The following is a 23,982-nucleotide window of genomic DNA, read 5'->3' on the forward strand; positions in this document are numbered from 1 at the left end:
GTCCCACCATCTTAACAGTCACAAGCTGCCTGGTACCTTGAGGTATGCAGAAAAAACAGAAAGCTGTGTCTATGTCGAATCTCCCCAGATCAAATCAGAGGCTTCAGAGAAATTAATGGGTCTCCTGATTTGATTTGGAGATTCAGCCTCCAAATCAGGCCGAATCAAATCAGTGACCAAAGCTTCACACAGCCCTAAAAGACAGCACAGGACTGCCCCAGATGGACCCAGATAACCCCAGCTCCTGACCCCTTCTCCCTGCATCCCCTCCTCTACCTTGAGTCCCCAGTATGTGGCCAAGCCAGGAAGGGCTGGTGCTGAGCTGTTTTCCCAGACACCATTTCAGGCCACAAGTGTGCAGTGGGAGAGGCTGGTGGGGTAGGGGTGCAGGAAGAACTACAGGGAGCCTATGTGTGTGTGCATGTGCCTGCACATGTGTGCCTGTGGCTTTCAGCAGCTCACCAAAACTCATTAAGTGGCCCTCCAGCCCAAATAACTGCCCACCCCTGTACTATACAGACCATGATTTAGACAATGATTCTTATGCTATTGTGGTCAAACTTTAGACGTGCAAAACAAGGAGCAAAATTAATGATTAACAGAGAATGGTGGTATGAGACACTCCTGCATGTGACAGTCCAAGATAAAGAAGAGTAATTCCATGTCAAAACAACTCTGATATTAGGTAAGAGGGACTGAAATGGTAAAACTACTTTTAATTTCAGCAGGAATAGAAAAATGCAGAAGATTTTGAAACTGAAGTAATATAACTTTTAAATTAATAGAAAATGTTGTACATTTTCCTTTAGAATTCTCTAATTTTGCTGTAAAAACCCCTCGACTTACCCTTAAACAAATATTGAAGATATTTTGTATTATACAGTGCTCAAAGTCTTAAACAGCTAGACCACCTCTATAACCAATGGCCAAGAATCCTAAAACAAGAGAGCACTGAGTGAGCAGTAATTTTGTGTTTATCACAACTGTTTCTATTGTCATTTGATCAGTGGTACATGAGTCCTGACTAGCTGATTCTTAGAGTACATTTTTGATCACCAAACATATTAAACACAAATCAGTAAACGAACAAAATTTTACGCTTGATTTGATTAAAATGATTTAATAGTTCTGCCCCCTTTTTAAAGAATTTTTTGTTAAGTACTGAAGTTAATTCTTTATTAGTGTCTATTTTTTTTTTTTAAATAGGGTGGAGGAAATAATTTTAAACTCACCTCAGGATCTTCACAGCAGTGTTGAAAAGGTACCATACTGCCCATAACGGCTGTTCCCAGAACTGACATAAAGGCCATTTTGTGATCTGACACCCTGGTCTTTTGCCAAGTAACTGCCTAAAACAAAATGGCACACAGTCAAATTTTTGACATTATATTTATATTTGTTGAACTCAACTAATCTCCTACATTACATGCCTACGAACTTATAAACGCAAGTGCACGCTTATATGGTATATGTAACATTCTGTACTTTGACCCTCTTGTATTCACAACTGCCAGTGTGAACAAACATATGCTATGGTACTTTATGCTATGTCTTTTCATATAACCTTACTCCTAGTCTAAATAAGTAGTCAGAAAATTAAGGCATCTGTTCCAAGTAGTTAATTGATCATGGATGCAACTTTACTAATAGGATTTGTGCAAGCATTGAATTCTGTGCAATCAGCAAAAAGAATATGTTATGGACCAATTCTGTCCTCAGATACGCTACGTGGTCAGTGGGTTTTTATAGGTGTAATTGTAACAGACTGGGGCTCTTAATACATGTTGGCTAGCATCTGGGTGTAGGCAATGCAAAGCATATAATAAGCAAAGGATTAATCACTTATCTGGGAATCAGTACATTAGTGTTCTGTTCCTAACTACACTCAGTGTCCATCACTTAACCCTCTACTGCTCTGGCCTTTCCTTCTGTATAAAGGAGGCAATTATAGTTATTTCTTCAGAACTTTAAAAAATGCATTGAGATAGATGGATTAAAAAGGCATGGCTATTAATAACCTTGCTATTCAGATGTTCAAATTCTCAACTGTGATAGGCAACCCAGGGTGAAGTCCCAGGCTCAACGAAGTCTATGAAAAATGTATTAATTTTAGGGCTGTCAATTAATCACAGTTAACATGCGCGATTAATGTGTTAATGGCTTCCTGTGTTAATTTTTTTTATGCGTTAATTGCGCATGTGGTTTTGGAACCTGCACCTGGGCTCCACTCTGCTGCCATCACTGCCACCTCCAAGCCACCCAGCAGGGCAGCGATGGCAGCGTAAAGGACCACAGGGCAGACAGGTGTGGGCTCCAGGCAGCTGCAGCAGGAGGGAGTGGGAAGGAGAGGGGAGGGGGTAGAGGAATACATAGATAGACACAGATGACCAGCTGCAACCTGAGCGAATGGGTTCCCTGTGCTGGGATGGGTTGTGGGACGGACCCACAGGTGGCTCGTCCAGAGGTGCAAGGGATCCTGGCTCCCTGTTCCTTGTGTACACCCTCAGGGGAAGTATGGGGGGCAGGGGTCCCCCAAATCTGTGTGTGGGGTTGAGGTGGGTTGTCCTCTGGGGCTCTGTGCCCTGCTGCCTTAGCCCACAGAGCTGCATGCTGGCCATGCTGCATGCCCCCTGCCTGTGTGGCAGCTGCTGGCACACCATGGCTTCACATGGTTCCTGGGGCAATGGCAGCAGGGTGCAGAGCCTCAGCTCACATCTGCCCCACACACAAATTTGGGGAGCATGTAAACAAGGCATACATTAAAATCAGAGCTTTAAATTTAGTTTTAAGCCTCTTCACTTTTGTTACAGGCTACCAACTTTAACAAGCTCTGTATTTCTTTTACTCTTCTTGTTTCAGGGAAGTGAGACTTGCATAGGTGTAGAGTGCTGTAAAACAATGGAAGCGAACTTTTTTGGCCAGTGTGCCACAAATTAGCCCTGCACCCCCCCAAGTGCCACTCCAATCCTCTTCCCCTGCCCAATCTGCTGTTTTGCTTTCTGGTCCCTGTCATATCTGCCACTGTGGTCCCTGTCCCGTCCCTGATCTGTCACGTGCCACACAGAAGCTGCCTTTGCCTCTTGTGGCACACATGCCACTGGTTGGCCCTGTCCCTTGTAAAAGGTGAAATACTTTTCAATATAGGCCATTCACCCTGCAAACAATAATAGCTTGAGCTCCATCACATCTCAGACCATTTTTTGGCAATACCAATTGCAGACTAGTATACATTAGTAGAGATTTTCAAAGCACATTTAGAGATTTAGCTACACAACTGCCATCAAATTAAGGGAAGTTACATGGCTAAATCCAGTAACCTTGAAAGTTCAAACCTCTTACACAGCCATCAATCAGTAGATCTAAGAGTATTTCAGTGTCCGATATTTCAAGTGCTTTAGCACCACAGGATAAGCAAAAGATTAAAAAAAATGTCTGGTTTCATTTGCAGTTCCTTTGCATTACAGTGTTGTTGTTTTTTAAAGTATATTTTATTATGTAAAGGAATTCGATAAATCCAAAGTGAGTTCACATTATTCCAGTGTAGGATATTATGCAAGAGTGGTGTATACATATTCTTTGTTCACTTATAATCTCAAGAAATGTAATATGGAGCCTTACAATCACACCTATCCTCCCAAGTATTTTTTCGCCTTGGATAGTGAATTCCGGTGGAGAACACCAAGTCCCTGTAAAATGATGCTCTCTTTCTACAGAACAGTTGTAATTTTAAGGCTCCAGGACCACAAATACTGAAGTCTATAAATTGGCCTCTATTCCTCAATATTTCCAACTGAATATCTGCCTTGCTAAATGTTTGGACTTTTTGGTGCAGCCTAATCTAACTCACCTAAAGTGTCTAGGTGTCTCACCTAAGTGTCTGGTTCACAGGGAGCAAAACTAGAAGAACCACATTCATAATGATCAAAAATTTCCACAGAACCATGGTTTTTACCACACCACTAATTGCAAAGCACTGTGGACAGTGGAGCTGTCAGGATGCAACAGTGCCTCTGAAGTCATAACATTCACCGATTGAATGGAGGAAGAAGGAAAGTCTTCCAGTCACTACCCAACCCATCCTCTCCTTCCTGCCATAAACCTCAAAAGCAGTTTAGTGCGATGAGACAATCTGTCCCTTACTTAAGAGTTCCTTGTTCAAAACAACACTATGTACCACTTCTCTTTTGAATTATAGCTCTATTTTAAGTGATCAAAACTGCCAAACAATTTATCTTGATTGGACATATTTTAAAATTAAATGCCTATGAGCAAGCTGAGAAAGATGTTTGTGACATGACTAATAAAAACATCACACTGTTTATTTTAAGTTATATTAGTGTGATGCCACAGGTACAGATATAAATCTTAGCTGCTGATTAATGCAAGGATGTTATTACACTGGCTGACCTGCTGAATGGCTGATATCCATAACCGCGAAGGGATCACTTCTGTAAGCTACTTTTAGGAAAGATGTGGAACATGAGAACCTACTAAATGCAAATTCTGTAAAAGTGGTGGAGATTACTAATAATTCGGGGGCATGTTTTTACTGACCAATTATTTCTCCAACATTAGATTAAGACCTGGAGGCAAACCTGAAATAAGTTACAACTATATGTTAGCTTGAAGATCTCACTCTGCAGTCATCCAACTTCTTATCTTGCATGGGGGGGGATGGAAATCACACAATAGATTGGTAGATTCATTTTTAGAACTGGCTACACATTATGTAACAACCATCTAGTAATTAAAAGCAATTTACTTTCTAAAGTTCACCAAGTGCACCAGCAAGTTTTGAAAAATAATCAAAGCTATTAAGAATCAATGTAAGACATTTCCTTATTTTCAGGAAAAAAAAAAAAAAATGCTTTCCTGCAAGCTTCCTGGTCCTTTCTTAACCTTGGTTATACCCTTAAATTGTGCTAAAAATACACATACACACACCCCATATATTTTCTAGGTCACATAAACCTGGTGTCTATGATGAGCCAAATAAGAATCTGACTCTAGTCAGTATGATGACACTGCAAAAACACCCTAATCAAAGATATATTATTACATACAGACCATCTTAGGTTTTGTTGGAGGTGGCCAAATATATCCTGCCTCCCTCCCTGCTTCATTGAGGGGCATTATATGAATTAGATCCTATAAAAAGCCATACCATATTTAATACCCATTTCACATACATAGGAGATTAATACATCTCTATATGTGTATGTTCTCAATACCACACACATTTTATATGGTCTATAATATACACAGGAAAAATTCACACAAAGGTCATATATTTCTGCTGCTTCATTTTAGTACTTATACACACAGACTAAGGCTATGTACAGGCACTGAGCTCATACCAGAAGAATCATCGTTCTGTAGAAACCAAAAGTGCACAGGTGTTCAGGCTTTTTCTGCCCAGAGTGAAAATGGGTGCTCCAGGAGAAAAATAACCCAGGAACAACCAGGGTTAAATCAGGGACAGTTTTCTCCCAGGAGACTAATGTCTAAACTTTTCCCTGGCTTAACTCCTCCCAGGGACCAAGAGGAGTAGAGCCAGGCCAGGGTCATGCCAGTCTTGAGAAAGCACAGGGGGAAGCTAGGGGAGAAGCAGCAGCCACTTCTCCCTGACTCCTCTCTCAAACCAAGCAGTCCCTGGGTTTTGGAAAGATAGCTTTGCCAACTCCTGCCAGCTTCCCCACTGCCTAGGTGAGTGGCATGGTAGCGATTTAAAAGCTGGCAGCAGGGAGCAGGGCTCAGGTACTCTCTGCTCTGGCTTTTCAATTGCTGCCCTGCTGCTCAGGTGGGTGGTGGGTAGCAAGGAAAAGCTAGTGGACATCAGTAGCTGGGATGGGAAGACTTTCACCAAGCCCTGCTCCTGGCCCCTCCAGCTTGTAAGTTATTACTGCCTCCACCCTTCCCCCAGCAGCTGAGCGTCAGGGTGGCAAGGGGAAGCTGGAGGGGATGAGAGCTGAGCATATGGAGGCTTTCCCCAGCCTGGCTCCCAGGCTCTGGTTTCTCCCTTGCTCCCCCTGGTTTCTCCCTTGCTCCCCCGCCTCCACTGCCTAGCGAGGCAGTAAAGGAGGCAATTTAAAAGCCAGAGAGGCTGGGGAAAGCATCTGCACATCCAGCTCCTGGATCCTTCTGCCTTCTCCTTGTTGCCAAGCCACCCAGCTGACCCAGGGCAGTGCCAGCTGAGACAAGGTGCCAGGCACAGTGACAAGGCTCAAAACCCTTGCTGTGAAATGCCGCCACTTGGCCCCACACTGCTCTGAGGCAGCCTGTAGCAGCACGGGGCAAGGCAGGCTGTGCACCTGTGGCAAAAGCCAGAAGACTTGCTGCAGTGGCTGACTGCTCCCAGGTCAGCCCAGAGAAGTGCAAGGAATGGGACCGACTGTTTTCTGGTGGGAGAGAACCAGGAGGGTTCCCATCATGAGAGAGACTTCCCCCCTCCTGCCCATCAGCCGACTAGTGGGCTGGGGGCATTCTCCTGGATGGGAACCTTCCCTGGCTGTCACTTGACAGCCTGCCCCCTTCCCAGGCAGGGAGAGGACAGGCTGCCAATTAATGGGCTCTCCTGAGAGTGGCGGTGGCCCAGGGAGCAGCCGTTAGGGTGCTGACAGACAAGGCTTGGAGAAGGGAAAGAGTGCTTTAACGGAAGAAGAAGTGTGTCAGTTTAACCTGGCTCCACACCATCTGTATAGATGCGGTGCTTCAGTGGGGCCCTTTTGGCAGTTTTATCTAATAGCCGATTCAAACTAATGGCGTTAGTGTGAGCTGGCTCACCCAATGTCTGTATAGATCATAGCTTCTTTTTTCCCCCCCTCACCTGACGGACAAGTATATCATTTGCTGTGAAGACACAGTCTAAGTGCAAAGTATTATAAACTGCTAATGGTAACTCTAATGCAAAAGGTAACTAAAAGGTGAGAGCAGAAATTAAAAATGAACTTGAAGATGGTCAGAAGAAAATTCTGGAAAAGTAACAACATACTCATAGGCAGACAGCCAGCTACACAGCAATCCCCAATTTAACTATACTGAAGTACACTGCAGTACATTTTATACAAATAAAATCTCAATAATACAAAACCTCACTACAAAACAATGCTAGTAGGTCTCTTCTCCATTTGGCATAGGTGTTTCTAGAAGCGCTACCACCTTAGTACTGTAGGCCTTACCTCAGAAAAGCAGGTCTATTTGGGCCATCCCTTAAAAGTGATAATTACACTTCAGAACAAATTTATGTCCAGTTGATTTCAATGAAACTCAAACTCAACTGAAACATCACAAATTAGTAGTTAAATGGACACGTGTAAACAACAGCAACCTTAACCCTAACATAAAATCTAGAATTTGCATTCATTGGATGGGAAACGATGAAAAAAGCAATCTCTATTAATTTGCAGCGTGTACAAGTTCTTTTGCTTACAGTACATAAAGACACCTAGCTGTAAGAGCAGGCATTTTCTCTGGGGAAGAACAGCTGTGAGCCCAGTTCAAAAAGTCACAAAGATAAAAACGTTAATAATCGTATTCTTGAAAACTATTAATGTTACCTTATTTACTCCACACTATAAACTAGTGCATTTTCTAAAATCAAATGGAAAATTACAAAAAGTGTTCTGTTCCCCAATCATCTATTAGAAAGAGAAATCAGTGGAAAACATTTACATTTTAGATGGAAGGAAAAGACAATCTGTTCCCCAAACTTTCAGCTTAGATCAATTACTTTAAATCTACTCCTTAAGAATCCAATGTCCTACCTATTCCATAGGAAGGACGGAGAAATTCATGGCATCTATTCCTTCTCCAGACACCAACCCCTCACCTGCTTCAGCAGGCATCAACAGTTAGTGTACGTGGGACAGGGACATGCTATGTTCAAGGTTGAAAAAATGGTCAATGCTGCATGCACTGTTCACCAATCCTTAGGGATTTCCTGAGTAAAGTTAAATGCTGACTTTGTCAAAGTCAGCACTAGTTACTCAGGTTTCTCCTTTGCGATGTGAGCACACCCTCCTGATAAAGAGGGAAGCATTCTGGAGAAGCAGGTGTTGGAGAAGCCCTTGACAACTTGAGGCCTGAGAATCATGCTGTCAAAAAGCTGTTAAGGTGGATATCAAGAGGAACTGAGAGGCGTTGCAGGGGCAGGGAGCTCCACGTAGACAGCACTGCTCTCTAACAGGGGCCTCAGGATTCACAGATTTTAGGAGGAAGCTGCAAGAAGTTCTGACTGATCTACTGAACCTATTCTAATGTGGGTGGCTGAGCAACTACTCCCATGACAGAATAAAGAAGGAAGTCTGCAAGTAAGTTTCCACTTCTCATACAGGGAGATACTATACCATAGACTGACTCTTTATTATTACACAGTAAAATGAGAGAGAGAGAGAGAGAATTCCCTGGGCCAATTCCACGTCATAGCCAATTCTGAAGCAGAGTTACTCAAATAAAAACTACCGTTGACTGTTTTTACACTAGATTTCATTTAACTTTCTTGTCATGAAAAAACACATAAAAATCAGTAAGATTACAGGATGGCATAACTGGAGACTGAGAATTGAATGTCATTTTTAAAAGCATCAAAACACTTCATTTTGGTAGTTATTAATCAAAGCAACACAAAACATCACTGTAATAAAACAACTGCAAGAGCACAACTTTACTAACAAAAAGGCTCACTTCCAAGAAGTTACGACAATAACAGGCTCTTGTTTTCCTCTACTAATCTCTCGCTTAAGCACATAACATACAAAAAAACCTGAAGCACGTATTAGATATTGAAATACATACTGTGTATTCGAGCCAGTTATCGTTAAGAGAATTCTGATATGCACTGTCATTTGAAAACTGTGATGGATGGGAAACCAGAGGCCTCAAGGAATTAGTAATAGGATATAGAGCATTTCACCTCTAGGTCACCAGTTCAAATTCAGCCCAGGTTGGTAGTGATCGAAAGTTGTTACCATCTGACAGCTGTTCAGTTGCTGATGTAAAATGAGTTGATGGTCTCAGTATATGTTCTAGTGGACAGGTGTCCACTTCACAAAAAAACACCATAATTAGCTCTCTGCCTATCCTGCAAATATACTCAAGAGTGAATGAACATAAAGACTAAATTACTCTCCAGGTCAGGATTGCAGCTCACTGGCTGGAAAGTACTAAGGAAGCCTATATTGCAAGTGTAGAGGATGTGTCACTTCTGTTGGTATGCGGTTTGTAATACTTCAAATAAAGCGCCTTTACAGAACCTGAATTCTCTCTGAATTAAAAAGAACAGTAAGTTGGAAACTGAGGATAAAATGTAGAGTTTGTGGGATCACCATATTGTAGCTGGGTTCCTGACATCTCCTACTTTTATCTTGAAGAATGCTTTCAGCCTTAAAGTGCTTCTAGAAGGATTTTATGCATGAAGATCACAAATCTACAAAGCACACATACAAAAGATCTGCTTCTCAAAAGAAAAATTCCAATCATAAGGCACCAATTCCCCACTTTCTATACTTCTCTACTGCCTGATCCAAAGCACACTGAAGTCAATGGGAGTTTTTCCCAAAGTATACAGAACTTTGAAAAGCTTGTGATTCAAAGCTATTACTCTGTTAGCGGTTAAAAAGACAGATGTACGTACCTTCATTATAAACAAAATGCAAAACAAAAATATTGAGGAAAATAAAACAGTAAACTGCACCTTTGGAAGAGGCAACTTTACTAAACAGGAACTCTAAATATGTGGTCCAATTAACAGTTGCATTTCTATTGTTATGCCAATATAATTACATTGTCATTTGTCCTGAGAAAATAATATATTTTAAATATTGAATTCAGCCAAACATTAAGTTTATGAACACCCACTCATCATAATTCCACTGTATTCTTTGAGGCTATTATTATTAGAAGCCTAATTCAACATTGTTAGACTCATGTTTTGGAGCTTAGTTCAAGATCGTGTAACGCAGGGAAGGAATCTAGAAAGTGAACAAAAATGATCAAATGCACAAAGAAAGGAATGGAATAGAATATATAAAAACACTATAACAGTATTATTAAAATAAATAGCTTTTCCTCATCTGCAATACTGGATTCAACTGTGGTCACCCTATCTCAAAAAAATGAAAAGCAACTGCAGAATTAGAAGACAGAGACAGGCAACAAGACTGCAAAGAGGCCTTGAACTTTGAAAATTTACAGTTAATATTAGAAAAGAGTCATGATGAAAATATTCAAAATAAACACTAAAATGATAGATGAAGGATTTTCATTCACCAATAATCAGACTATAAATGGTATTTAGACAAATCAATGAGTTTGGTGCCTAAATACTTTTAAAAATCTAGCCCTAACTTGTATAATATGAGAATTAGAGTTCTTGCAATGGAACTGAGAGCAGCAAAATCAAACCTAATAAGAGGAAATAATTTCCCCTCATACCGCATCTTTAGATTGTGGAAATTCTTGCCATAGGATGATGTAATTGAAGCAAAGACCTCAGCAATATTTAAATTAATTAAAAAGAATAAGTATTTTTTAAACTAGGGTTATGAACTCTGGACACTTCTGGACTCAAAGGAGGGACTTCCAGGTTTATACTGCATCAGGATGAACAGTAGGAAACTAAGGACAACAGTATTCGTGTAAAGCTATCATAAAGCTCACTGCCAGATAGCGAGACACCAAAAACATGAATTTTTCAGATGAGGCATACAGAGTTCAAATTTCTCTCTTGGCTCCTACTCCCCCAACCTCCAAAAATCAAGACAAAGTCAGGCGTTAAACTATCTGGGACCAAACTGCTGACTGTTGCATTTTAAAAATATAAAGAACTAATCTGATTCTTTAGACAGGTTTCTCTGATACAGGAATTGGGAAAGGTAGTAAATCTGTATTCTGTGGCCCTAGATTTAGGTATGGGTGAAGTTTACTTGGGGCAAGATCCAGAAAGAAGACTAGGTATGACAGAAGTGATACTATGCAAAGTGATACTTATTGCCCTGATACTCCAACTGATTGCTCCCTTACAAAGCAGTTTGATTCCCAAAGCCATTCACTTACTAAGCTGTGTTTGGGAGCAAGGTCATCTCTTCAACCCTTTACTTAAAAATCACAGCTCTAGCTGCACTCCCTTGCTGCTTGGTCCTGCTTCCAAAACATTTCTGTGGGGCAGTGGAGCTTATAGCAAACATCATCTCAATAATTTCACCAATAGTGCTGCATCTAAAACAATGCAGCCTAAAACATGACTCTCTCATTTTTAGAAGTTGTGGAGGATAGGAGGGGGAACAGATGCCTGGAATGAAATACTCATTATGACCTATACATATTGCCTTCCTTTCAACACATTAAGGAATTTCACAAACACTAAGCCTAATCGAATACAAATATTTCCCAAGCATATTAATAATTTAACTAGAGGTTACGGTTTTTAAAATAGGCAAGAAGAACCTGGCACTGCTTTTAGATGCAATGATTATGACAAAGCTACAATTCCAAGGGACAGCCTCCTTTTAACGAGTCAATTATAACAGGAAATTAAAGGTGGCTGGAACACAGCATTTTGGGTGAAAGCGTTTGACACTGTTTAAACAACAGTAGCTAACTGGAACGTTCCTAGTGCTTCTCCAGATAATGTTAACTTTAAATAAACTCGCTGAATCCTCTTGTAAATTATTCCCATTCGGCTGTCTCATTATTCAATATGCTTTCAAGGAACGTGGTGATGAAAGAAGAAAAATACCTCTTTCTAACATAACCATACTGGCAAGAAGATCAACATTATCAGTATTCAAAGAATGTCTTGGCAGGATAAACCTTCATAAAAAGAAGGAGCACTAACTAATCCAAGTTGTCAAAATAGCTATAGTACTTCAAGGGCTGACCTGCAAAGTGTTTCATTATTTATTACTAATGAAAACAAAACATTCTGAACAGAAACAAAAGCAGCCAAGTACTCCCCATTTCTGAAAGTAATTTATAAAAATACTACAGTAATAAATGCCAGGAAGAGTAAGTAGATACATATATTTTTTTTCCTTACTTTACTACAAAATAAGCTAAAGACAGGAAGAGCTGTTATTTCTTCATATAAAGTAAGAAACCAGTATGACAAGTCAAACTAGACTGCCTAAAGGTCAAGATAAATTCTAGAAAGCTTCTTCAAAAGTAAACACAGTACCCACTGTTTAGTAAGTGGTAACACAACAGCATGCTCTAGAGCAGTAGTTCTCTACCTTTTTATACTTGAGACACTCTCGCAATAAACTCAAAATACTTCTCAGAAAATACCAGCTCTTAGCTTTCACTCTTTTGATTATGGAAAAATAATAGAGCAATTCATCTGTCGTAACGAGCATAGAAAGATGACAACAGGTCAGAATATTTCTGACGGTGTGGATTTGAAATCTGGGTTTATCTTGTAAATCGTGTAGTTGTTTACCCACGTAATGATCCTAATACTGCATGGCACCCTGTGACACTCTTACAAGGACCTCATGGCACTTGGTTGAGGATCACTGTTTTGGAGTCTGTGGGGATTCCCAACTGGTGCACTTAAAGACTTAAATCCTTTAGGCGAGCCCTGATTTCCAAATATGTTCAGCACCTGCCATGTGCAGGTAGCTAAATATATATAAATACCTAACCTTAGACATTCACTTTTAAATGTTTTGGACTCTTTGCACACTATACCCACACTGAGGCAAAAGCTAGAGTTCTCACTTTCCTTTCATTTATTACTCAGTGATGGCCTTTGGTTAAAGGCTTTCCTTGGTTTGTATTGTTTTTACCATTCATTTTGTTGGTCCCCTGCAATGCAGTACATTAGATCAGGGCTGTCCAACTTGCAACCCGCAGGCCACATGTCGCCTACGAGGGGTTAAATTCTAGCCCTCAGGCTCTCACCCAGCCACTGCTCCATTCCCCCCCATCACTTTGCCTGCAACAGGGTTTGGTTGAGTATGTGAACTACTTCACATTTTGGACTCAATCTCGTGAGCCCCTAATGTCTATGAAATCTATGACTCCTTCACAGCCATTTTGAACACCAACGTGCTGCTTCTTCTGGTAAGTCACATTTTGGGGTTTGTGTTTTATTAACATCTGTCAGCAGCTCCCTAACACATGCCCAGAAGAGGTAGTGTATCAGTTAGGCGGGGCTTGCCCAACAGCTGTATAGATCAGGTACTGTAGCGGGGGGGTTTTGGCGCTTTTATCTAATAACTAACTAAATCAGCTATTAGATAAAAACACCAAAAAGCCTAGCTGAAACGCCCAATCTATACATATGCTATGGAGCCAGGCTGATCTAACATGCTGCTGCTTCCAGAAAAAACATGGTTTTCTTTATTCATGTCTGTCAGCAGTGTGTGTTGGGTCACGGATTTGCCTAAAGCAGGTGGGTCAGCCCATGGGTAAAAAGACTTACTAATGCAGGCTGTGGGTTCAGGTCTGTTTGTATAATATTGGGTTCAGTTTGGAAGCAGGCCTTTAAAATCAGACAGGCATAGGTCTCTACTTTGAACTGTCACATGTACACATTTACTATGTTATGTTATTCATAAAGACACGTATTCCATGAGAATTACTGGTATCCTAAATTGCTGTCTATTCTTATTCTTGGGTATTTCAAACAAACACATTATAACCTAAAACACTTACAGCACATAATACATGCTTGAGTACCTTTCCAGTGCACAGTTATCTCGTAGAAACAACACAAGGGAGACAAATCTATTCATCTGGATTAATTTAGTTTTATGGTAGTGCTATTCTTTAGCCTCCATGCACAGTAGTATAGCTGTAAAAGAGTCTTCAGGTAAAAAACCTGAAAGCTTTTACACGTAAGAATTCAGAAGAACCTGTAAAAGCTAGAGTGAAATCAGCCAGCAAAAGGAATACAAAGTGAAGAACAAAATAAAATCTGTATTCAGACTATTTTAATACTGTACAAATATGCATTGAGCAACAGCTGATGAGTGACCCCTTGTGTTGAAAAATCTGTAAGCAGGTTTGATTTTCCTTTCCTATTTTCATTTTTATTTCACATAAATTTATAGCTTGGGAGAAGACACAAGATAGACAGCCCCAAAAAATCAAATGTCACTTGTACCCTTAGAGCAAGTACAGAGTACAAGAAGCAGCAGTGACGGTTTACTATTCCATATTACACAGAGTGCAAGAGTCCTGCACTGTGGCAATTACCTCTGAGGATAAGAAGATCAATCAGTCTTTAGGAAAGGCCAAGATGATTCAGTTTTGATAGCTTTCCTGAAACAGCTGGTATGTAGTTAGAGATATTTGTTTACAAGGAACTGGACTGAGACCACCATTTGAGAAACATCAAGCAGCTCTTGTATGAGAAGATCATTTGGCCACTACTGTCCTTGCACAAGTAAAATGGTCCCAAGTCTACCAACTAAGCAAGCTAGGCTTCTAAATCTTCATGTTTTAGATCATGAAATATTTTAAACACACCAACATTGCCACATTCCAATTTAAAAAGACCAGATTTGAAGGACTGACAGACATATGATCATTATTTGAGTTATGTAAGATGTGATCAAAGGAACCAATTTAAATACTAATGGTGAATATTCTTCCTCTATCCCAATTCTTTATCTACAGGTTTCCTACCGATTTTCTGTTAACTACACTGTATGCTCAACATTTTCTTACTATTTCCGCACCCCCATCTTCAGAATTCTTCTCTCTCTTCCCCCACCTAAATTTCTATTTTTTCCAAGCTTTGAGATAGAGTTCTGTTCTAAAAACTGATTCTGTAAAAATGGCACCTTCTTACTCAACAAATCTGTCTGTGTGCTTTATGAGTAACTTCTGTAGGCAAAACAAATGTTAATGTAGTTTGCTTCTGTTGTGCAAAGCCAACAAAAATAGACAAGAGTTAGAATTTAATCCTACTTGTCCCTCAGCAAAACAATGATTTAGACATACAAATTTGCAGCTGTTAAGAGGAGGGCCACCTGTTTGGTGAGAGGGCAGCAGGACAGGCCCTACGAGAAGAGACTGAGGGACCTGAACCTGTTCAGCCTCAGCAAGAGGCGGCTGAGGGGGGACCTAGTGGCTGCCTACAGACTCATCAGGGGAGTTCAGCAGCAAATAGGTAGAGCCCTTTTCTCCCCAGCACCACCTGAGGTGACAAGGAACAATGGTAATAAGCTGATGGAAAATAGGTTTAGGTTAGTGATCAGAAGGCGATATTTTACAGTTAGGGTGGCCAAAATCTGGAACCAACTTCCCAGGGAAGTGGTCCTCGCCCCTACCTTGGGCAAATTCAAGAGGAGGTTGGATGATCACCTGTCTGGGGTCCTGTGAACACAGCATTCATTCCTGCCTGTGGCAGGGGGTCAGGCTAGATGATCTGTTTAGGTCCCTCCTGACCCTAACTACTATGAAACTATGCAAACCTAACAAAGATCAATATGAGTTCACTGGTGCCCCAGAGAACACAGGATGAAGATGGAGCTTCAGAATGGAGGTAAAGAAGTGTAACTAGTCTGCAGAAATACTATTTCTGGTAATGATGCAATGCATTTAGAGCCCAGTGCAAACTGACACGATTGACAGGTTGAAAAATGTCTTCTTATTTTTCAGATAAGTACATCCAGTTTGGAGAAGAGTGAGTGGCAACAAACATAAAATCTGAAATTTTTACAGTCAGTTTTCAAAAGCAGCATCACATGTTTAAGCATTACAAGCCATGAAACATTTTTATATTTATATACAAAAAAAATAACTTCCTTCCCAAGCCAACAGATTGGAGAAATTTTCAGCACAAGATTTAAAAAAAACAAACAAAAAACAACTTTCCGATTTTTTAAAAAAGTAACTAGCTCTCTTAATTGTGAGATTCCCATAAGCAACAAAAAATACCAAAACCCACAACTTTAAGGATCACAAGCCTTCAGAACAACCAAACTAAGAACAACCAAACTTTTAAAATCTAAATTTGAGCAAGGAGAAAGATAAAAATATTTTCCAGGTATCTTTTCCCTCTAATAAAAATAGAAAATGTTTAATTTGCCTTGTGGCAAACTTCAGCATGAGGAAGGTTTTGACTGTGGCTACTGTCATACTAGCTAAGGGAAACCAGACAATATAACACCACAATAAATGTGACTGTTAAGGGAACTTAAGCACAGTGACATTTCCTGTATGAATGTCCAGAAAAAAAAGAACAGTATAAGGAAAAGATGCATTCAAGGTTACCAGTAAGAACAAATGGCTTGCATTAAAATATAGTGGAGAAAGACTTGGCAGAGTTTGAGGAAAAAGAAAGAGACAAAGAAGAATCAAGTCATAACAACCTGCAACTAAGTCAGAGATGAAGACATATGAAAGAACCATCTGCAGTGACATAAAATCCTATCAGATACTTTGATCACTCTAGTAGTAGTTTTATATAGATTACTAATGCACCTAGAAGACCTAGCCATAGACTACAACTCCTCTCTGCTCTTAACAAATTCTTAAATGTTTGCATATAAAGGGCCTTTTCACACGTGCTCCAGGGGTGACAGGGGGTGCTTTAATTAGAGCAGCTGCGAAAGCTACTCTAAATAAAGCACCCAGAGTGTCTCATGTATCAGCATCCCCACACTTCAAAAAGGGTGGCAAGGGCACTTTAACTGTAGTTCGAATGAGCTGTTTATAAAGTTCCCCTGCTGTCATTCTGAAGTGTGGGGACGCTGATACACAAGACAGAGGCCAGTTGGAGTGAGCTAATTAGCACAATCCAGCAGACTATTGAGTCTGCTCCAACGCGCAGTAAATACAGGGCATCAGAGTAGCTTCCCAGCACATGTAGAGGCACCCTTAAATTTCAGCAGTACTTCTGTCATGCCAGTGTTGTGCTTTTGAATTTGAACCAGGCGAAAGGAAGCCGAGACTAGGTCTAAAAAGAAGCAAGCTAATGTATAGAACAGTGGTGTTGAACCTTTTCGCCTGAATGGGCAGTGGCATGGTCTGGATGGGCAGTGCCCAGTTCATCCATGGGTGGGATCCAGTCAGTGAACCCAATCCAGCATGTTGGAGAGATGTGGTGGAGACCCAGTCCAGGTGCGTGGACCCTAGTCTGGCTGTGGAAGGGAAAGAGGTGTGGCCACGATCCATTCCAGTCCTGCAGAGCTGGAGAATTTGGCAGTGGAGGAGAGGTGGCATTATTAATTGCCACTGCTCCCCTGCCACCGAATTTCCCAACCTGTGAGAGCCCCACAGACCAGATGTCATGGTCTGCAGGCCTAATTTGGCCTGAGGTTAAGCATCTGATATAGAAGATTGGGGAGTTGCAAGACAAACAATGTAGGTTTTAAAATGATGAATACACTGCATGGCTTTAAGTCTAGTCATCTGACGGCATTCATAAAGTCACCAGAACTACTAAAGGAAAAATTTATTTGGCCATTAGGTGTCACTCTTTATTTTCTGTGGTAGCATGAACATTTTGTAAACATAATGTTTATCATTTTCTCTAAATCAACTTTCTGACTTTGAGGGTGATCAAGCAGGCTACTCAGAGAAGTTGCAGAATCTCCATTCTTAGAAACTTTCAAAAGCAGGTTGGACAAAAACCTGGCTATGATGGTTTAAGTCAGAGATGATCCTGTCTTGAGCAGGGGCTGGACTAGATGACCTTGCAAAGTCCCTTCCAGCCCTACCTTCCTATAAAACCAGGCAGACTGACCATTAGCTCACTCTGATTTGATGATTGGATCCACTGGCTTTGATTTTGCTCTGCTTCAGTGGGGCCAACTTGTTTGACAGTATGCCAGAAATTAGCCCCATAACCTCCCCAAGTGCAACTCTAGCCCCCTTCCATGACTCTGTTTGCTGCTCTACTTCCTGTTCCCTGTCCAATCTCCTGCTCTGCCTTCTGTTTCCTGCTGTATCTATTGCCTACTCCCCTCCTTGATCTGCTACATGCCACACACAGAGGCTGCCCATGCCACTTGTGGCATTCATGCCACAGGTTGGCCATCCCTGCTCTACTTTATACCTGATGTAAATCAGGATCAACCCTATAGAAGACCACAAAGTTATAATGATGTCTTTTTAGTCTGATCTTACACACGTAAAACATCTCTCTTGAGATGCACAATTGTGAAGTCTCTATACAGGTTTAGGCAGGAAAGACTATTTAATTCCTATGTTAACCTAATACAGCTCAGTTGCCTGAATACTAATAACTTGTAAGTACAGATGTCTCCATCTACTTAGGGTCTGTTTCAGTAGAAGCTTTTCCATTAACCTCAAATAGCAATGTATCAGACCTTTATTAAGCAAGATGGAGGCAGGGTCATGCCTTCGTTTTGAAGAGCACCAAGCATATTGATGTCCAACAAATAAGAGAAACTACAGTTACCAACCAGCTTCATATACATCAAATCAGGTTTGATTTGATAAATCAGGAGGTATAGCTGAGACTGCTTTAAAAGCATGACCATAAACATCTAATAAATTTAAGTCATCATAAGCATACAAATTCAGAATAAGGATGAAGTTCAGACTCCTGCTCCATAATTTTAGCAAAACTTACCAGCACAAAACCATCATAGATTTATGATAGTCAGCACAGGGTATGCAACTTTTACCTTGTTGTGTGTTAAGATTATCCGAAGTTCTGGTTTTATAATGCCATATGCCATTAGAAGATCTTGAATTTTTTTTAGTTCATCCTTACATTTTTTAGCTGTTGAATAAAATTGTTTTCTTACTGGAAGATTCTTAAACAGCTTCAGGACCGTTACTGTTGTACCTGTAAACAAGAAGTGAAAGAAATGGGTAAAGTTAATCTTAGAAGTATATGATTACCTGGTTGTGAAGAAAGCCACACTTCTGCTGAAAGACGCTATTCTTCCCAATAGCTGAATGCACATAATTCTTAATGTTAATTAGAATGGTGCATGCCTGAAAGGAAAAAATATACTGCTAAATTAACATCAATTCTACAGCTGCTTTGTTAGATCTCACAGCTGTGCAAGCTGGTCTTGTCCTTCATCCAGAGTTTTGCTTAAACTACTTGACATAGAAGTTACGCATTTTCTATTTCTTTCAAACTGCAAGGATTTGCAAATTCAGTTTTATTTTGTAAATAGGAGGGAGGCAGGCTGATCTCTGTCTGTCTGTTACTAGTAGGCACCACTAATCTAAGCTTAAAAATTAACTGTGCTGAATCTGTTGTAATGCAGGTCCATTAATCTTCAACACTGTATATAATACTGTAATAAATCTCTCCCTAACTTTCTGCCTATAATATAGCTAAGATGAGAAGAGCCCATACACTTTTTCCTGATGCACAAGTCATTACAGGGGCATCTAAAAGCCAGCAAGTAAATACTACTTAATACCCAAATTTGGTTAAGCAGGAAAAAAGAGAAATAAATGGTTAAGCACCAAACAGAAGGAAGAAGCAATATTGTATTTAATTCCATAAAAGTTCAAGCTAATGAAAAGCCTCCTTCAGAAGCTGTTGATCTAGTTACTGAACACACCAAGTCTGACAAAGTAGGCTATCAGCAAAAGCTCATGCCTCTCTGAACCACCCTTACCTTAAGCTTCTGCCTGAGAACTGTCACCAATAGAGTTATTTGGATAAAAAACATATAAACCATGAATCAGGGCTATTTTTATAAATATTGTAAGAGAAAGCATTTCCCCATTATTCCTCTATGAAGATTTATGCTTTTTTTTCTTTTTTACAGCAGGTTACAGTAATAAGCTCTCTTGTTTGAGGAAGATGACAAAACTAAGGATTTTTATACCCAATTCAGATAGAGTAAAAATTTGCGAAGGTTAGGAAAGTCTAAAAATGTCTATGCCATCTAAAATATTAACTAGCAAACTGGAGGAGGCACTATCATCTTTTACAAGAAAATTCTTAAGATTTAACTGCTCTCCTCTCTCAGTTTAGCTCACTCAATGAGCACCCTGATTAAATTCCAGGCATGCCAAATGCTCCCTGGTATAATTTATGATGTATGTACTGTATCAGCTTACAAAGTCAGCCATTTATAGCTGTAATATATAAAAGGTGTGGTTTTGATTTCAGTGTGAAGGTTTTTTTCTTGCATGCTGATAGTAATAAGGATCAACTCCTAAATCAAACTAAAGGATCTTTCAATGCATGGTAAATCTAACTTTCATTACTGTAGTATACAACAGATCTAGACACTCAGCCTGATGTATCCAAGTGGATGAGGAGGAAATAAATTTTTGTTACAACACTTAATTATTATTTATGCTGTGGTGACACCTACAGGACACAAATACATTGTGCTGGGCACTGTACAAACAGAACAATGTTTCCTGCCCTGAATACCTTGTATATATTATATGCTAACTGACAGGAAAAACTACTGGCCTATTTAATGTAATCAAATATAATTATACAAAATACAGTTTATAAGTACACAGTGTTATCTTATATAAAGAAAAGATTAATAGAGTAGAGACTGGAGAACTTGTATTTCAACAGGACTCATTTTACAATTCTAATAAAGACAAAAGACAGCAGCATCACCCTTATGCAAAGCCCACCAAGGTTGATTTGAGTCAGTAGATTTTCATGGGCTTCAGATCAGGCCCTCAGTAAAAAGCACTGATGCCAGATCCAAAAAAGGCACAGGCAGAACTCAGGTGCCTGATTTCAAAGCTGCAATTCTGAACAACTCTGCTCTACTGCTATTAACTCTAGAGGGTTTTTTTTATTTAAAACTCACTGTGGTTCTCATTTCCCTACTAGATAGCAGCTGCATATTAAGAATAATCAATATTTTATAAAGTTCCCCTGCTGTCGTTCTGAAGTGTGGGGACGCTTAATCCTCCACCCATGCACTGTGTAGCAAGCTTAGGAGCTTTATCTGAAGTCTGGAGTCCACTTCATAGGGTAGACACCTAAAAGTTAGACATTACAGCACCTAACTTTTACTGAATATGGCCCTTAGTGGGCACATCGACACATATGCTTTACTGCACAGTAGACTAATTTACTGTATGGTAAAGCATCACTGTCTACACATGTGACACGATAAGGGCACAATAAATTAATTTACTCCAGTGTAGGACAGTCCCGTCAGACACAGGTACTATCTGACGGTAGAGTAAATGACTGAGTTTAAATGCACACCGTGACATCAGGATTAGTTTACTCCAGCTCAAATTGTGCTGGAGTTTATTCAGTTACATTATGTGCATGTGTAGATGCACTCAATGTCACACTGACTGCTTCAACAAACGTATGCTAGCATGGTAAGGAACAAGAAATAGCTTCTTTCCTCTCCTATAAATTTCCCTGAAGGAGGTAACAAGACTATAACAGCTAGTGCTGTGAGATCATTAGAACTCCTCAAGCTGTAGTACATGTCTGTTTTTATCTTGGAGAGTAGCCACCTCTACACTTTACCTCTAATTTTAACTATAAGGAGAGAGCAGACTCTACTTTTGTACAAGTGTGCCACAAGAACTTCTAACAAATAGACTCTACCCATCACGTTAGGGAAGCTCACAGGTTTCTCTTGGTCCTACAGGCATGTTGCCTCTAGCAACCAGCTCATGTGGTATATCAAATTCTCCACCTCCCACATAAAAACATTAATTTGGTCCTAAAGCTTTCAAACATTTTGTCTGAGTTCAGAACAGATCTACATTTTAAAGGGCTATTAAAATATTTTATATCCTTTACTTCAGATTCCTCAACTTGGAGAAATTAATCAGAGAAACAACCACTTGATAAATACCACCCAAGATCCATCTTTCCTTAAGGTAATGACATGTTCTCAGTTTAATAATGGACATAATGTTAGAAATGTTATCATTGTTCAGAGCTGTTATTCAGCCTTTAAAGTACCCAAGTGACACTTTGGTACTTACAGGATGAAGAAAATGGAGACACTTGGAAGTCAAAGTAATGAGTCAAAAAGGCAGACAAGAAAGAAAATCTTATCAGAAGATTTCTGAATTCACTCAAGGAGAAAGAAGTAGAAGGAAGACTTGGAGATGATGCGAATCAAGTCAAGAGACAGTACATTAGACCAGAGATGTCAAACTCATCTGGCCCCATAGGCCAGAAGAGTGGCACAGGGCCAGTCCAGAGGCCAAATGAATGGCACAAGACCAGCTGTGTAGCTGGATCAGGCCCATGGCCCTGCCCTGCCACATGCTGGATCCAGTGCATGCAGCACCCATTCCTACTGGGTGTGCTGCACACCCCAGCTAGTTCGGGACCTGTGCTGCATGTGGCACTTGCCCTGCACTGTCCAGAGTGGGTGCTGCATATGGGGCGGGTCCTGGGCTGGTTGAGGCAGCAGCGATGTACAGTGATGGTTCCAAGCTGGCTGGAGTATGCAGTGTGGACCCCAGGTCTTGCACATGCCACACGGTGTGTGGGTCAACTCCAAGACCCAAGGGCAGTACCAGGAGCTGAATGATAGGCCTCTGTGAGCAATCTCTCTGGCAATCATTTTAAAAACAAGTTGTTAAATAAGGAAGTCAAAGCTATGATGTCATATTTCAAACATGGGAACTATACCCAAACATACAAAAGGAGTTCCAGGATGCAGATTTACTGCTAGAAAAATTATTTATTGTTTATTGCTCTTCCCAAGAGCCATCTTTCACCTCATATTGAAAAATAAACACTCTTGTGACAATGTGCAACACATTTGTAGTCTAATATGCCTGATCTGACTCAACTAGATTTTTAAAAAAATTGTGATTAAGTTAGTTAAAACAGGATCAGGCCCTAAGGCAGGACAGGTGAAAACTGAAGGACATACAAACAAATTATAACTTATAAGTAGGAGCTCTCATTGTATGACTCATTCTTCTTTCTTTGAGATGCTAATAAATGCTGTAACATGCCCATGTATCAGCTACATCCTGGAAAAAGAGGAACCCCCCCAAAAAAATTTTGTCTGTTTTTATTACAGATTTCAGCTTCTTTATGGCATGTATATTTTTGTACCAGATTCAACTTAATTTTATGCTTCCTTTCCAGTGGAGGTGGAGGAAAAGCATTAGGAACTGTTGGTTTCAGGGCTGGGACTGCACTGGGGCTAGTTCAAGACTCCAGTGCAGTGTAGTGACTGGAGCTAACAATCAACTGGTTGTCTATCCCAGCCCCAGGACTGCACCAGAGCTGGTTCAAGACTAACAATCAACACAGCTGAATTCAACCCAGAGCACGGTGAGACTGCAGTAACCCAGAAGCGGGCAATTATTTGAGCCCACGGACTACACAGGTGGGCCGGTCAGCAGCATTTCTTTCCCTTCTCTGCCCCTACCCCACAGCAGCCTGAAGCCTATGTGCTTTGTGGCTCCTTCCCACCTCTGCCACCAGTGTGCAGAGCTAGCCCTGACCCTGGCTCGCCATGCACCTGCCCTGGACTTGCCGCAGCCACAGTGGACCCACCAGAACCTGCATGCACAGCCCTGGCCCTGGCCCATCCCACACCTGCTCTGGACCACCCATCCATGCTGAGCAGCGGCAGTGGCTGGGCAGAAGCTGCTGCTTGGTGCGAGGGAAAAGCTGCCCTCCCCTTCACCACTGTCAGGCCTTCTTGTTGCAGCCACCAGGTGGTCCAGCTGTGGAGTTGCACCCACCCCACCATGTGCCCAAAGGACATTGAGATACACCACAGGCCAGACTGTGGCTGAGCCAGGTGGGACCAAGGGACCTGCTGTGGGCCAGACAAAGTCCCTCCAGTTGTATTTTGCCCATTCCTATAGTAAATGTTACCATGTGACAGCTCAGAACATGATCTTACTTTAATACAAAACAGTAATGCTTACTACAGTCTAAATAAAACTATGTTAAGTGTCCCATGTGACAAGGTGCTTAGAAGCATTTGGTTTCCTTTTAAGAACACCTCCCCACATTATGGGGGGACTACTGCCCCTGCTGGCCTGCTGAACGGCCCTTGCAAAGCCAGCGGACCAAGGTACTTAAAGGGGCACTTAAGGGAGCCCACCCCT

At 40.8% G+C, this 23,982-nt stretch overlaps 1 protein-coding gene across 2 annotated transcripts in view; it reads right to left on the reverse strand.

The window, feature by feature from the left end:
- PMS1 (PMS1 homolog 1, mismatch repair system component) overlaps positions 1-23,982 on the reverse strand; it is a 78,216-nt gene that overhangs the window by 35,129 nt on the left and 19,105 nt on the right. For both annotated transcript variants that reach the window (XM_019554000.1, XM_019554001.1), the window contains 2 exons: positions 18,603-18,766; positions 1,233-1,349 (listed from right to left, as the gene is read on the reverse strand). In XM_019554000.1, coding sequence (XP_019409545.1) covers positions 1,233-1,349; positions 18,603-18,766 — 281 coding nt within the window. The remainder of the gene's footprint in view (positions 1-1,232; positions 1,350-18,602; positions 18,767-23,982) is intronic.

Source organism: Crocodylus porosus, unplaced genomic scaffold, assembly GCF_001723895.1.
Source record: "Crocodylus porosus isolate Cpor-Errol unplaced genomic scaffold, CroPor_comp1, whole genome shotgun sequence".
Classification (NCBI taxonomy): domain Eukaryota; kingdom Metazoa; phylum Chordata; order Crocodylia; family Crocodylidae; genus Crocodylus; species Crocodylus porosus.